This window comes from Tauraco erythrolophus, chromosome 4 (assembly GCF_009769465.1).
Source record: "Tauraco erythrolophus isolate bTauEry1 chromosome 4, bTauEry1.pri, whole genome shotgun sequence".
NCBI classification, from domain to species: domain Eukaryota; kingdom Metazoa; phylum Chordata; class Aves; order Musophagiformes; family Musophagidae; genus Tauraco; species Tauraco erythrolophus.
Genome location: NC_141468.1, coordinates 16565786 through 16582008, shown reverse-complemented (window position 1 = coordinate 16582008; position 16223 = coordinate 16565786). Strand labels below are relative to the sequence as shown.

General features: G+C 41.8%; 1 protein-coding gene across 1 annotated transcript in view; it reads left to right on the top strand.

Moving 5' to 3' along the window:
* Positions 1 to 16223, top strand: part of COG5 (component of oligomeric golgi complex 5) — a 200042-nt gene that overhangs the window by 178615 nt on the left and 5204 nt on the right. Inside the window, 4 exon segments of the mRNA XM_086609866.1 lie at positions 1103 to 1340; positions 10366 to 10442; positions 10926 to 11052; positions 11610 to 11689. Of these exon segments, the coding sequence (XP_086465992.1) occupies positions 1103 to 1340; positions 10366 to 10442; positions 10926 to 11052; positions 11610 to 11689 (522 nt within the window).

Below are 16223 nucleotides of genomic sequence, written 5' to 3'. Positions count from 1 at the left end.
GCAAGAGTGCTTGTTTGTTGAGGGGAAGGTGATCCTTTATGGTCAATGAGCACAGAAAGTAGAATTACACCTATCTATTGAAACATATTAATCAGGTAGCATCTTTTTTTTTTTTGTTTGCATATCTGTTGAGTAAAATTTCTTTTAAATAGAAAAATAGTGCCAAGGAGAGGCCATTTTTTTGTGATTAAAAACCCATATGAAATGCCATAGCATTTTCATTAAAACTTCCAGTATTCTTTATCCACAAAGTTCTTTAGTCCTAGCTATAATCGAGACTTCCTTCCTGACTGTTATTTTTGGTTGTTACCTCTGTTCTGACATTGCTTGTGTCATCATCAGGTGTCCTGTTTTCTGTCTTGGAAATCCACTGAAAACAGTATATTTTCAGAGGTGTTTTAAATTTTCCTTTTGACTTTTTTTTTTTTTAAACCAGTATTTTACCCTCTCCGTCTTTTGCCACCACTAGCAAAATACCTCCCTAGGTGAATAAACCAATTCCAGCCAAAGGCTAAGGTTTGTTAGGTAGCCTGTATGCTCAGGTTCCTGGGTTTGGAAGAGCTCTTTTGCCTGGCTGTGATTCAAAGAAAGAGAAAGGTGATTAATTTCTGTGTCCCATAGCTTCTGTGCTGCTTCTGTGATAAATAGATTTGCTTTATAATCCTGGGTTTGGAGGAATCTAGGAAACTAATTCTATACAGAGAACAGGTTTGGGATAGGTTAGACTAGTAACCCTGTGACATGTGCATGCATTTTCTGATCCATTATTAGAGTTTTGAATCAACAACTGGGACATTTAAATTCAGGGGCTGGATATGAGGTTTAGGCACCAGACTGGTGGAGGCTCGGCAAGTTGGGTAGGAGTGGGGTGATTTCCTTTATCTTGTTAGGATGGGAATGGCTGATAAAGAGATATTTTTTGACTACAGTTTCAGAGAGTGCTACACACTCTTTTTTCTCAGTAGAAGTGAGACTCTACAATTCATGCCATGACTTCCTGGGGTAGGGAGAAAATTAAAAAGAATCCAATAGTTTTTCGTTGTGTTTTAAAGATTAATTCAGCTGTCCCTGTTTCTTTTTGCTTTTCTTTTTTTTTTTTCAGATCATTATCCGGCTCGGGAAAACCAGATGTCCCTTGTTCTCTGTACATGAGAGAACTACAGGGTTTTATAGCAAGAGTCATGAGCGACTACTTCAGACATTTTGAGTGTTTTGACTTTGTCTTTGATAACACTGAAGCCATGGCTCAAAGAGCAATTGAACTTTTCATTCGCAATGCCAGTCTAATAAGGCCCCTTGGTGAAGGTGGGAAGATGCGGCTCGCGGCAGATTTTGCACAGGTACCTTTAATACTGATTTCTACTTTTTACTATTACTTCACTGTGTTTACTGAACAGTATCAATACTTTCATCCCCATCAAAGTGTAAACAGACAGTTGTAGAGTCAGTGCATTCCGGTTCTAAACATCCTCTCTGATGAGACACTGTATCCACTATGTAGTTGAAGATCCCTTGTCACCGTAAGGCACATTCAGGGAGGTCTGACAGCTTCCTATCAAGTGACTGCTGCATTTAAATTCGGCTGCATCTTGACATTTTATCGTGCTTGTCTGACCTCTTTGTTGCATCCATCATTTGCCACCATTCGTTCACTTCATTCTTTCTCTAATAGAATGGTGTGTCGCTTTCTTAATCGCTTTATATATCACAGTGCCCACAGTGGTTAATCACTAACTCAGCTGCCTTGCAGTGCAGAAGACAAGCTAAAGAAATGCCAATATCCTGTGGAAGAACTGCTCTTTCAGTAACAGAAGGGCAGTTTTCTTGTGGGATTCTTTTCATGGCCTGATTGATTTATCAGCCTCTCAGCTTTACCTAACACTTATACTGGACTAAAAACACACAAAAAATTGCCAGATTAATATCCACTACCTGTCTGCATTATCTACTATATTAAAATTAAACTCATCAGTAGTAACACTGTCTGATTAACTTGCCAAAGAATACAGGCATCTGCTAGATTGGTCTAAGGGTCCTGGTTATTATTATCCAAGCAGAAAAGGGAATTCATACCAGCTGTCTGCATCCTGAGTGCTGCTTTCGGCTGGTAGGTAACTGAGGTAGGAGAGGAAGGCAGGGACGGAGGGATCACTGCCATCTCTGCCCCTGCTTGTGGCTGCTTTCCATCATTTGCCTGTGAGTTACATGCTCTGGAATAAAGGGCTTTTTGTTCGTTAGTCAAAATAGCGATTCAGCCTTTAACGACAGAAGTTAAGGGGAAGTTTTCAATTGCTTTCAGTGAGAAGGTTCCGTTCCCTTCTCTATTTTGAAGGCAATGGCATAAATGGACAACTGTGTGAAGATAAATGTTCTGATTTCTCTTCTTTTGTACTGTGGCAGGAAAAAAATAGGTTTTGAATTAATTCTTGTCTCCTGCCTTCAACTATTGCTGCATCTGGGCACTGCCTTGTATTTTCTCATCTTCACATTGCACTGTATTTTTGGCTTGTTTAAAACTGGGCTTAAGACAAGAACTGTCTGGGTCCAGCCAGCCCCATACACCCACCAGAGCATTTCTGCACAGAGCTCCTTAGGGTGGCCTAGGCTGCACAGGGGCTGTAGTGTCCAGAATGGCCTGGACACTATATCCTGTTGCTTGGGATAACAGAAAAAGGACCGAAATATTTTGTATGTGGAGGCTGCCTTATATCCATGTTTTCTGGAGTGTGTCTGCCCCTCTCAAAAACCTGATGGGTTTTGGGCACGTGCCCGTGATGCCACCTCTTGGTAGCCCCACTGGGGAGGTTGTAGTTGCTCTGACCCAGCCGGGAGCGTTGGGCACGTTCGCTGAAATGTGGCTGTAATTCTGAACAGGACTTATTTCACTTCCATGCTCCCCATTCTCGTGGCACGTAGCTTTGTTGAGGAAAAGACTTGATTCCTCCAAACAGGAGGGGAGGTTCCTGCTGCTCTGGATTGAGGAAAGCAAGGAGCAGCTGTTTAGCTGGCTTGATAGGAAGGATAAACTTTTCCAAATGGCCATAAATGCTGCATGCAGGGCTTTTTCAGACCCAGAAAGGCACTGCATTGTTGGACTAAAGCCAAATCCGAAGGAAAGGACCTGCCTGGAAAGACACTGTGTGTAAGAGGAGGCTTGTTTATAAACTGTTCTTACTTGTGCTCCGTCTTGTAGAGCCACTTCCAATTTTATGTACTCAAAAAGGGTTACATGATCTTGCTTAAAGCTGACTTTTGAGATCTAAAACCCTTTTTGGTGTTTTGGAGTTGCTTGCAAGCAAAAGGCCTGGGCAGAAATCTGTCCAGAAGCTTTGATTAATTTGAGGTCCTATTATAAACATGCATGCAATAAGTCAAATAATCTTGGGTTGCATCAGATTTTGGGTATCTCATGTGCTTGTGCACATTTCTTTCAGGGCACTCAGAGTTAGAGTTACAGCTGCCTTACACTCAGCAGAATAGCTTTGGCTGAGAGATTTGAAAATTTTTGCGCTGGAATGTTTTACTGAAAAGTTGCCTCAAAACAACAGGTGTCTACACAAAGGGGGAAAACTGAGGCTTCAAGTTTTCTTCATTCAGAACTGGATTCAGTGAGGTGCACAACAGCCAATTTTCTTGAGTAAGGTTCAGCTACTTATACACTTAGGAATTATTGCCATAATTCTGTTACATTCTCTGTCTTATCCTGTTTCCAGTGTCAGTATTGCATTTTGCTATCTTGTGCATTACAGATATTTCAGCAGTAAGTCTGGGTGTGTGCAAGTGTGGCAGCTGTAATCAGAGGTATGATAGGCTTGAAATATGCCTGAATATCGTTAATATGATTTCATGAAGATCAGTGCCTACAGGAACACAGAAACATTCTAAGCCCTAGAAAATGTCTACAGTGCTGCAAGGTTATTATCACATACTGTGTGGTTCCTTGGGAGTCTCGTTGTTTGAAATATTTCCAGTCCACAGGCTGAATTCACCTCTTTTCGTGCTCTCAGTTTTTATGCAGGCAACTGCACAAGATTACTTTTCAGTTCACTCGTATAAATTCATGGATCAGTTTGTTTTAATTTGGTTTTGTATTTTTAACATGACTGTAATTCAATATTCATGTATGTAAAACCAAGTTTCACTTTTTAATTCAGTACTAGTCAGACTGAAAAAAATGTTCTCCTGGAGGCAAGCAAGCCAGCAAGCCCTGATGGTTTTTAAAATCATAGAGTCATAGAATCATAGAATCATAGAATGGTTTGAGTTGGAAGGGACCTTAAAGATCTAGTGGATCCAGATTCCACCAGATCAGGTTGCTCAAAGCCTCATCCAGCCTGCCCTTGAAAACTTCCAGGGATGGGGCAGCCACGACTTCTGTGGGCAACCTGTTGCAGTGCCTCACCACCTTGATGGTAAAAAATTTCTTCCTTATGTCTAATTGAAATCTACCTTCTTTCAGTTTAAATCCATTGCCCCTTGTCCTATCACTACATGCCCTTGTAAAAAGTCCCTCCCCAGCTTTCCTGTAGGCCCCCTTTAGATACTGGAAGACTACTAGAAGATCGCTCTGGAGCCTTCTCTTCTGCAGGCTGAACAACCCCAACTCTCTTAGCCTGTCTTCATAGGAGAGGTGCTCCAGCCCTCAGATCGTCTTTTTGGCCCTCCTCTGGTCTCGCTGCAGCAGCTCCATGTCTTTCTTTGTTACAGCACTTACTCTTTGGCACACTTTGGGATTGGGGGCTTGTAGTTCAGACCTTCCTAAAACCCGATAGAAGTGCTGGACAATGCAGCAAAGAGTGAAATATAAGCACAATAAGTTGAGAAATTTATTTAGAAGAAATGAGGAATCTACAGTAATGTTTGGCAGGAAAATTAGTAGTCTGCTACATTAAGTTTGGAAGCTGATATAGGAAAATAGCTGTTTATTAATAGCAAACACAAATCACAACTGCCTTGAAATAAACTAGTCTAAAAATTGCAAAGACTAAGTAATCTTTATGCTTCATAGCATGAAGACATGACAGGATTTCCATCTTTCCATAGTGCAGGTTTGGAGTGACATACAAGGCAGGATCAACTGTCTGTGCCAAGAGCCCCATCTCATGTGATGACTGATTATTTTCAGCCTTGTTGAGTGAACTGGTTTTATTGGTCCTGTTTGAGTTAATACTATTCTATAGATACCTTCATATATTTCTTACCTAGGTGTGATTTATAGTTGGGTGTTTTGGCATTGTTCAGTACTGTGTTCAAACATTTCTGATGGGCATAGTTAACACTGCCACCAACTCTTCAACTCTTTATCAATAAATTACTGCAAAATGTTTTGGTTTTACAGAATTTTCCTAGAAAAATGCTTTTACTGTAGAAGTTGACAATGCTAAATTCTAATGCAGAAGAAAGGTTTCTATTTGCTGGTTAGCCTATGGTCAGAGCCTGATTTCCTGATTCAATATGTGGCATTAGAAGAGCAATAATATTAGGCATTTTGGTTTTTAAAAATGTAAACAGATTTGCTCATTTGATCAAACATGATGATACAAGTGTAAAAATGGTTTTTATCATTTTTCTAAAAAATTTCTTTTCTAGTTTCTTTCGGAGAAGTGTGAGAAGCAGGATGCTGTAATCACAGTTGTAGTCATAAGGACAGAAACTGCTAAAGCTAAAATGCACTTAATGTTTAATGCTAACTGGAAGAAGAAATGTTTAATGTTTCCTGGAAGAAGGAAATTATTTCCTGATGTGTGTTATTTTGGAGGTATTACAGCTGAAGGATTTACTTAGACATCAACTGTTTTGGAATTACTGCGTGGGGAGAAATCAAATTCCACATCCCTTCAAGGCCAGCTTCTTTCATATAATAGTTCAGAACTCTTCTGCTCCCTTGCTTGTTAAAGCATTCTCTCCCAGTGAATAGCTAGAAAAATGCATTTTGAGTTAACATTTAAAAACTTGGAATTCATCTTGGCTAGGAGGAAATGTAATTGCTAAAAATTTAATGTTAAGATTTTCCAGCTGGAAAAACATCTGTTTAGAAATGAGAGATCTTGAAAATACCACAATAGGCACCAAACAATAACTTCACTGGGGTTTTTCAAAGTGCTCTTCAATATATGTGCATTATCTGTATCTAGACTATGTACTAACTTTACCCTTGGGTTGCTGAACATAATCCAATTAGAGAAGCCAGCCATGTGATGTATTTTTTACAATATGGCCAGCCAGTGAATAGTTCAACAGATAATTGATTGCCTAGCCACGGGCTATGGCAGGATCATATGAGAAGAAAAGATAACATAGCCTTTTTGGGCTTAGAGAGCAAGAATCATTGAGAAGAAGCATATGTTGGGCAGGAGTCTGCCACTGTGTTCTACGAAGCATAGTGAAATAACATGAATAAATCATGGAAAAGCCAATGAGTTTTGAACAAAGTTAGAAGAAACAAGGCAGAGTCATTAGGCTTCCTTCTGTTCTAGCTGCCCCTTCCTTTTCAGCAGGCACGTGCACTTCCTACTGTTTCTCTTGGATCCTGTGTTAATGATTATCTCATATTAGTTGATCAAGCCTCTGTGGTTGCAAGTTACTGCTTGGACACCTGATTTATCACTGAGTTTAACCTGGGTATCTGCATTTTAAAATTTGCTGTTCTGGGAGAGAAATTTGGAAAAGAAACAAAAAATACTACTTACCCTTTCATGTGTAAAGTCCATAGGACATGGCTGTATGAGAGGCCTTGCACACAAGATACAGCTTCTGGCTTGCAGACAGCCGAATCATCACCCGACGTGTAAAACCTCACCGAAACGCTTTTGGAAACCGTAGCTGTGTGTCATAGCATACGCTGCTACAGTACACACACGCTGCGTGAATCAACAGTTGCTGCAGCTTCAGGTGATGACAGGTAGCAAAACCAAGAAGTGATGTGTGCTCAATCCTCTGCCCAATTCCAGCACCTTAAAACCAGCAGCTGTTCCAGCCGAGTGATTCCTCCCCAGCACTCACTCCCAGGCCAGCGGTGCCAGCCAGCACAATGCTCAGCGGAGACACAAAACGCCGCTCAGTGGGCCTGCAGAAATGAATGTGTCGGCAGAAAGATGCTGTAGCATCTCACTACATCATTTGGTTCAGACAAGTAGCTAAAATTCAAGTGAAGAAAACAATCTTAGTTATGATGTGAAGTATAGTTTTTATTGGAGAGATTGGGTTATAACACATAGCAGCCTAGTGTTGTAAATTAAAAAAACCACAACTTTCTGTGGTTTATGTACATTTTTACCACATTAGTTTTCACTCATTCCCACTCTTCATGAGTCAATTTGAGATGGTATGCTATGCTGCAAAGCTTAAAAACAATTTTTTTCTTTGGCAACTAGTACTTCACGAATCAACCATCTGCTACCATTAAATCTATCTAGTTCTAGCAATACTAATAATTTCCTACAGTGAATAAAGGTTGAAGATGAAGTAATAGAATTTTCCAAAGTAAATTTTGTTCTTTAATACTCAAGACTAAAAATCTTGATTTATGGAAACTGCCAAGTATGTTCAAGAGAAATCATTTAAATTTGTTTTAATTAGGAATCGGTTAAGCTGTGGAAAGTTTCACTTATATCTCATTGCATCATATTATGTTTCAGGAGTGAAACAATCATTTAAAACTTATTAAGCAAAATTATATTTTGCTATGCTGGGATTTCTTTCCCCTCATGAGTACAGTTTGATCCATGCATTTCTGTTTCCACAAGTCAGACTGGCAGTTTGTTGCCTGTTATCAAATTCTCTAAAGCACCTGAAAGAATTATCTTCTGTCTGATCCTTCACAGCTACAAGCCCACGACTCCCACCAGAGCTGGGACACCAGTTCCTGCAGGATATCAGTTATTTCCTGCTGCCCTTGGCCAACACTGATGCCTGAAAAGAAGCTCTGGAGAAATTGGAGTCTTGCTCCCATTTGTTTTTCAGGGCCCGTAGGGTTCTTGTATCATGATGCAGCAAAGCCTACTTAATTAGCTCCTCTTCTTGGCTGCTTGCTCCTGATTCTGTGCAGCAGACTGGCCCCTTGGCTCCCATACATGCTCAGAAGTGTCCCAGGGGATCTGGGTGAGCAACACGCTGAACTTGATCTGAGCTTTATGGCAGTTTGGAGTTGGAGCACCTCCTGCAGCAATCCCCAGGCAGAACCTGCCTGTCCTGAGAGTGTGCACTCAACCTCCCTGCCTTGTGCCGGCGAGTTCAGCCCACGGCACGGCAGCGATGGCTTCTCCTCGGGTGCAGGGACGTGTCCTTGCTGTTGCGTGCCGCTGGCACTGTCCGCTGGGCAGCGTGCCTGCTCGGGAGCTGGGTTGTACGCGCTCTTCAGCCCCAGAAACAGGCACCCCTCATGCCTGCGTGCAGGAGAGCTGACCGGTCGGGGGGACAGGACAGGGCTCCCACCCAGCTGTTAGGAAAGGGCTGGTTCATGGCCTGGAGTAGAAGATTTGGGGGCCAGAAGAGCAGCAGGTGGGGGCAGCGGGCTGTTAACCAGGGCTGGAGTGTTCCTCTGAAAGCAGAAGACCTTGTTTCTGCTTCCTGGATTTTTATTCACTTTCTGCTCTGCAAGTTTCTGCATAATATAAAATGCAGATTTCAGGCGTCCTGGTCATGCTTAATGTGGGGCAGGTACTGCAGGGTTCCTAGGCTCGGGGGGGCGGCTTTGCACTGCCCGTGGGCCAGCTCAGGGGGGGCTTTCCCCATCACCTTTCAGAGGTGCCCTCCTCTCCTTGTCTGTAGAAGAAATGTCAGTGCCTGGGTTAGGCACTCTGTCTTTCCCAGCTTTGTCTGAGTGAGTGTCATGTAGGTGGAGATTGCTACAACGTAACCCACCTGACCTATTTCAGATGTCTACCGTGGGGAAAGATGGATCGCACTCCAGGAGTGGCTGTTTCTCTCCACTGAGTGTGAAGAGAACCTGTAGATGTTGAGAAGTAGGTGAGATGACTCCCATCCTGCCACCTGCTTTTTAAGATGGGTGCCTGAAGTATATGGCCCTGATTTGTATTGATTGCTAACTTAACTTCTTCTGGTTTTAGATGAACTATGGCATCATAGTTCACCACACCATCTTTCTCGTTTATGCTGGAACCCCAGCTAGGTACATCCTCTTGGTGAAGCTGATGGCCCAGCAGCCAGCTCTGTCTGAGGAAATGCTACAGCTGGAAAGAATAATAGTATTAAAGATTTCACTGTGAATAGTGTCTTATCACAAACGCTTTGAAACTTGTTCAGCAATGCTACTTAAGTGGGAAGCTTATTGTGTGGTGGTTTTGATCCTGTTACTTATTTTAGCTCTCGTCCTTTGAAACGTCACTTAATTGTGCATTACGTGGAAATTAGAGTCTGAATAGCCTTTCAAATTGGGAATTTTAAAAAACTTACGTGGAGAATAAAGCTTGCATCCCTCTGTTGACTGACACTTCAGAAATGCAAAAAAAATAAAGACTTCATCCATATTTGGCTAAAATTACTTTACCTATGGGTTTTTTTGAGCGGTGGTGTTTGTATTAGTGCGGATATTAACTGAAATTTTGCCATATAATGTTCATGTTCAGTCTGGGATCTGTGTCCTCACTGTTAATGAAGAGTCTGTGACAGAATTTAGTCTCACATGAATGATGTAAAAACCCAAGTGGAGCCTGGCTGTCATTCAAAAAGGCAGGTGAACTCCAGTGCTTAAAAAACAGAAAGTGTTTAAAAATTGTTTGTTTTTAAAGATGGCTGCTGTAACTCAGAGAACAAACTGTGAGAATAATGCTCTTACTGATTCTCTTTCACCTGTGATTCCATATGAGCCTGTGGCAGTAGGTCCCAGCTGCCTTTTATCTAATCCACCTAGGTTTTGTGCCCCAGAATTCGGGGCTGAGTGTTCGAGAAGGAGTCACTTTAACCTTGTCCTTCACCAAAGGAAAGGGTGCCCAGCTGAAATGGGTATGCATTTTTACTTCTTTAGGTTTGTGGAGACCTGCCTAGATTTGCTTTCTTCCCAGGCTGTGGTCAGATTTTTGGGGTATTGACATAAGTGCTTCATCAGGAAACTCACCACTGACAAAATAAACCCGCTGCAAGAAACAAAGCTTCAGTCTCAGAAAGCTCACGAGACCATAGACTGTCACGGGATGCTGACTGTGTGGCCAAGAATAAGGCAAAAGTCTTGGCTTGGGCAATGCAGTGTGAAAGGAAAGGATAGCTGCTTGTCTCAAGTTCAGCCACCAGCAAGAAGTCAGTGACCTGATCTGCAAGTTTGCACTGTTGCTTAAAGGCAGGCTGCTTCGATATCAAGTTTTATATTTTGGGACAATCTAACTCAAATTAAAATGTTTGTTTCTGTAGATGGAGTTAGCAGTAGCACCACTGTGTCGGCGAGTCTCTGACCTAGGAAAGTCTTACAGACAGCTGAGGTCATTCAGGTGAGTTGCAGTTGCAGGAACTAGCGATTGGCAGTACGACCAAACTGTGTTTCAAAACTGATTTATTGCCTCGAGGTAGTTCTGATTGAACTGAGAGCTTTTTTGGAAACACCCACCTGCGAATTAGAAATAGATTAAAGTTGTTCTAAATTTTGTGCAGAGTATAACTGTGATTTAACAATCTTTGTCATGCAAATGTTGGCCAAATTGTACTTTTTTTGTGTTGCTTTCAGTGCAATTTCTGTATTACAGGAGGTTAACTGAAATATAAAATTTACAGTCCTGTGTTGTTTATCACAATAGGCAACTTCTGTAAATTTTTGTGAACTGAACTTGTGTTTAAAACCTAAGATGCAGACTAGTGGAAAAAAAAATTAGATGATTCTATCCTAACACATATAGGAATGCCACCATATAGGCATTTTCTGATGCATAAGATAAGCTTTTTCCTGCTTTCACAAGTATATTGTTACATTTTTCCAGACCACTGCTGTTCCAGACCAGTGAGCATATTGCCAGTAGCCCAGCTCTGGGAGAGGTTATTCCATTCAGCATTATTCTTCAGTTCTTATTTACAAGAGCACCACCAGAGTTAAAATCACCCTTCCAGGTAATAAGATCAACCTGTCTTTCCTTTCAAGATGTCCTAAGGAAGAATGAGCATCATAGTTCGCCCTAGTTATTTGTAGTTAAAAAGTATTTGAGCTCATACTTCATAGGATTTGTTAGCTTTTGGTTTTATTGTGGCAAAGGTGTAACTTCATTGACTTCGTAGTTTGATTAATTAACAGTAGGAAGATGATAACCTGATTTTAAATGGATTCTCAATTCTTTAATATTCTGTCAGCTCATAGAAGAAATTGCAGGTCTTATCCCAGACTGCAGATTCCCTGGATCCTGCTTCTGTGAGATGCAGGAAATCTAGATGCAAACCCCTGTCAGAAGTGGGCAAACAGCTGATGTAGGAGATCACCTCCGAGCTCCCGAATAACGTATTGGGCTAGTTCTGTTCACTGTTTCTGGTTCCTTAACTCATTCTGCATCACTGCAGTACTAAGAAAGCCTCATGTGGCCTTCATTTATGTCATCTTTGATTCTGAAATTGGTGTGTGTTTCCTTTTTCACATACATGTGTAATGGGTGTTTGTTTGCGTTTCTCTCTATCAGAGGGCTGAGTGGTCCGTTGCCCGCTACTCCCAGTGGCTCGATGATCATCCATCTGAAAAAGACAGGCTTGCTCTCATACGGTAAAAATCGTGCTTCTTTACTCTCTACATTTTTCGTAATGGAGCAGTAATTAACTGCACACCAGGAACTGGTCTTGAAAAGTAAAAAAAATGTGCTATAGGAGATGTATCCTAAATACCATTACCCTCTCTCCACTCATGGGATGAGTTGCAAAATGGGAAAATATATAAACTGAACACTGCCCTCCGCCCCCCGTACCGAAACCCTCCAATGCCTTTGGAAGGAGCACATGATCCTCTTACAAAAGAAGGAAGCCATGCACAATGATGGTTTAAATTAATACTGCGTTTTAGCAAAACTGCCTCTCTCAACTGTTGGAAAGACAAGGCTGCAGCTGTCCTGTCTTCTGTATCAGGAAAGAGATGCTTTGGAAGCTTAAGCAATGAAAACGTAGGTAGGAATTTAAAACTGGAAGACGCTTGTTACACCCCTGTAATCTTACTCTTCAGGAAATCAGCCCGCAATCTTTAGGAAGTGATAATTATGTCAGATTTTTAAAATCTTCCTAGAGTAGATGACTTTATACCTAAATACTATTTTGCATCTTAAAATGTTAGGAAAAGTTATGAAGAGTCTTGTTTTTCAAAACGAGTTTTAAAGTATGTTAGAGAGAACAGATGTGTTGTTATGAACATGACAGAGCCAGTCTGAGGATGTTCAGGATTCAAGGCTCAGATGATCATTTGGCTCCTAACACCCAACTCTTCTAGCTCTCTTCTTGGTGTCCTGTCCTAACCTGGGTGTCACCCACTCGGGTGGCATGGGACAGGTTGTCAAACATAGCTGTACCAGGCTTGATCTGGCTCAGGAGCCAACTCTGTCCTTGAACTTCTGTCCGTGGATGTTGCCAGCTTTTGCTGAAATCATAAAAGCTGACTTTTAAGTTCCAGCCAGCAGTGGTTGTGCTTGAGAAAATCGACCATTATCTGTCCACGCTTTTAAAGCAGCCAAGAGGAGTCTGTTATAAATATTTACAGTTCTTGAAGCTGATAGCACTGCATGGTCCGGTGCCGTGCTCGGGCCAATTAAGGAAATGCTAGTTGATCACCAGTAGATGTTAATAGAATTTATTTCCAAAATATTAAAATGTAAACTGTGTCTCTTCATATGTGTATTAAAAGAGTATTTTTTGAAAATTGTACGTGTTATTAGTCTAGTTTGGCTACAAAACTAGGTTTTCTTGAATCCCAAGAGAGGACAGCTTGAATTTTGGGGGAGTGGATAATAGGTACAGGGCTGATACAGCTGTATATGTAACTTAGTGATGAATATTTTGGTTTTAAGTTCTGTTCTTAGTACTGGCAAAACTGACAATGTTGAATTTCAGATATGTTAGGGAAAGCCAAGAATGCAAATCATTTGAGAACTGACAGGATTTTGTTCTCTTCCTTTTACACGAATTTGAAAATGCCATCCTTAAACTACGATGTGTTTTTGTCTTTGCAATTAAATTTCATCCAGACTGATTCAGTTAATGGGCTTGCTGGTGGTCTTGTTGAGACACTGATAAATTGCTCTAACCATGGAAGTATTAAGGGACAAGCCTCGGGACAAGGCTTTTAGGCGAGTGAGTGTCATCCATTAGACCAAGTAGCGTAGCTGAAATGCTTAAACTTTACATTTCAATCCTCTCGTTGAATCCTTTATTCATTTTGCATGAGATACCACTATTAAAATATTTTAACTTTGTGATCTTAAGAACGTGCTGCTGCAAGATTATCACTTGGCAAGGTTTAACAGGAACAGGTTGCCCAGAGGAGTTGTGGCTGCCCCATTCCTGAAAGTGTTCAAGGCCAGGTTGCACAAGGCCTTTCTTTCTTAGAAGATTTCTGAGCCTGCTCTTCATGTGTCTCATATGAACCCAAGTTGAACTACAGGCGTCTTGCTCATTTGTCTGGAGTCTTTTATCAGTCACCTTCTTCAAGTTTTTTCCACCTGTAGTTGTTCAGCTGTGCTCATTGAACCTTGGATGTTTTGAGCCTTCAGATCCCTGCCCTGGCCTGCATCAAGAAATTATCTTTACGTTTGCTGCAGCCTTGCCAATGGTAATTTTCTGCAACTTCCCTTTGTAACGACTGTGCAATTACTCAAGGGACCTGCTGCTTAGGTATTAATTTACTCGCGTTATGAGAATCCTCACAGCTTCATATTAAAGCTAATTGCAGTGCTTCTTCCGCTCCGTACATCTTCAGTGCTTCATATGCAACGTGGCATTAATGTTACGCATTAGTAGCATTCTGAGCGTTTTTGTGCGTTTCTTTCTGCTTACGTTCAGCGAGAAGAGTGGGATTTACCTGGCCAGAGGTATGTTAGCTGGACTCCCTGTATAGTCAACAGAGAGAAACAGGCACCGATTCATCTCATCCTGAAGTAGGTACCTAAAATAGGTCAGTTGCGTTGTGTCCCTCAAGCTCCATTTTCTCTGCTCAGGGCAGGGAGCGTGGGCTGGGACACAGGAGCAGACAGCTGCCCTGCAGGCATTTCAAGTTACAGGAGATGACCCTGCTGCAGGCAGGAGTGTCCTCCTGGAACAGGGATTGTGTTGAAAGGAGCGCTGCTTTAAGCATCCAGGGCACTTTTTTTCTTTTTCTTTTTAAATTAAGTTTGAAAACTCAACTTCTCTTCCATAAAAGAAATCTTCCTGTTAGATGTGGCAGGATTTGAGCCAGCCTGAAGGACAGTGCCTGAAGGACAGTTCACCCACTCAAGGGCCAAATTCTTATCTTCACCATTCGAGTGTGGGTAAACTCCCCTTATTCCAGCTCACTGTTGCTGGAGCAGAGTTGAAAGCTGGGTCCATTGAAGGGTTCGTCTTCGTAACGAGCTGATGTCCTGAGCCAGAAAGCGGCTCTGACCACTCACCTGCCAGGGGGCAGGGACAAACGCCAGCTTGGGGACCACCATGAAGGGCCCATCTGTGCGTGAGGTTCAGTCTCAGTAGGCGCAGCTGCACGACAGCTTTGCTGCCAGCAGCAGAGCCGTGCTGGGTCACTGCTCCGCTCTGCTTGAACCAAGCAAGCAGCAGCCACGCGTCGCGGCTGGGGGCTGCTCTGCACCGCCCGCACCTCCGAGCACTCCCCAGTCAGCACCAGGCCATTCGTGAAACCCCTCCGTGGCACTTACGCTTGTCTGTCAAGCACGGTTCCTTTGATCTCTTTATTGTGCAATCCGGAATGAACCAGAGATGTCTCTTGCTACCCTGTTGTCCTACGGATGATGCCATTGGAGGTTTTACTGCTCAGTTTTACAGTAACTTTTATAGCACTCGATTAAATAGACCTAGTGTCAGACAGATGTGCTCTTACACAGCATATTTTCCATTTTCCTCTTTGTCCTGAAGTTTGCAGAGCAAACAGACTTTTAGCAAAGCGCTAAAGAAACGTCTGGCCCCGCTGTCCTCCAGCGGCCCTGCTAGTTGATCAGGACGTGAGTACACAGGGCACCACCCCACTCCTGAACAGGAAGATGATCCCTGCTGCTTCTGAAGCTTACGATTGAAATCAGGCTCCATTTGACCGAGTCAGAGCCCAGGAGGGGAGCGCTAGTACTCACAATTCTGTATAAAATTGCCTAATTAATTACAGTAATTCTAAATTATATGCATTAAGATCCCTTTAAGAACCACAGCTCAAATCATATACACTTTTTTTTTCTTTTAACTGTAGATATAAATCTTCATGGGTTGAAATAACATTTTAGAAAAGAACTATCTGCAATTTATATAACCAGCTTGTCCTGATTTCCAAGAAAGCTCATGTTTTTGCTCAAGCAAGTGAAGTAATTTAATAAGTGCTTTAAAATCCTTTTCCTTATGTGGGAGGGCATCTTAAACTTAGATTATTTTTTTTTACTTACTTCTTATGGCATTTTTAATGAAGCATTAATATATGCAGAACATCCCACCAACCCTCTTTCCATAGCTCTCTTTTACAAACACTATTTGTACTATATACCATAGCTTGTCTTTTAAAATAGAAACAGATTGCTGAACAGGTTTTATGTCCTTTATTAGACTGGAAGATGCTGAATTTAGGGCATTATTTAGTCTAATCCCTTCAAGAGTGTGTTTTGTGTATTACATAAACAGAGTTTCTTCCATCTTCTCAAACATCGGTAATATAACTATAAATTACATCTCTTTATATGACAACAGCTGTGATCTCTTCTGTGCTGGAGACTTGATGATACTGCTTTCACCCATGATGCCGTTTATTTTTCCATTACTACTTATGCACTAGTGTTTTCACAGTGTCCTCTACAGGAGCAAGCCTACCTTTTTTAAGGCAAGATTTTCATAATAGAATGATGCATCTGAATTGAATTCTCTGCTGCTGGTGTAGTTTACAAAAGCTCCTTTGAGCTAGGACCAGGAAAGTTTACAAAATGTCATCATAAAATCTGCATTTCAAGGGTTAACATTGCTACTAAACTCATTTATCTCCCAAAATGAGGTGCAGTCACGTAGGCATCTCGGCAGCTTCAGTGCCACGTATCGTTACCAGTTGCCCACCGAGCCAGCCTAAGCTACCCGCC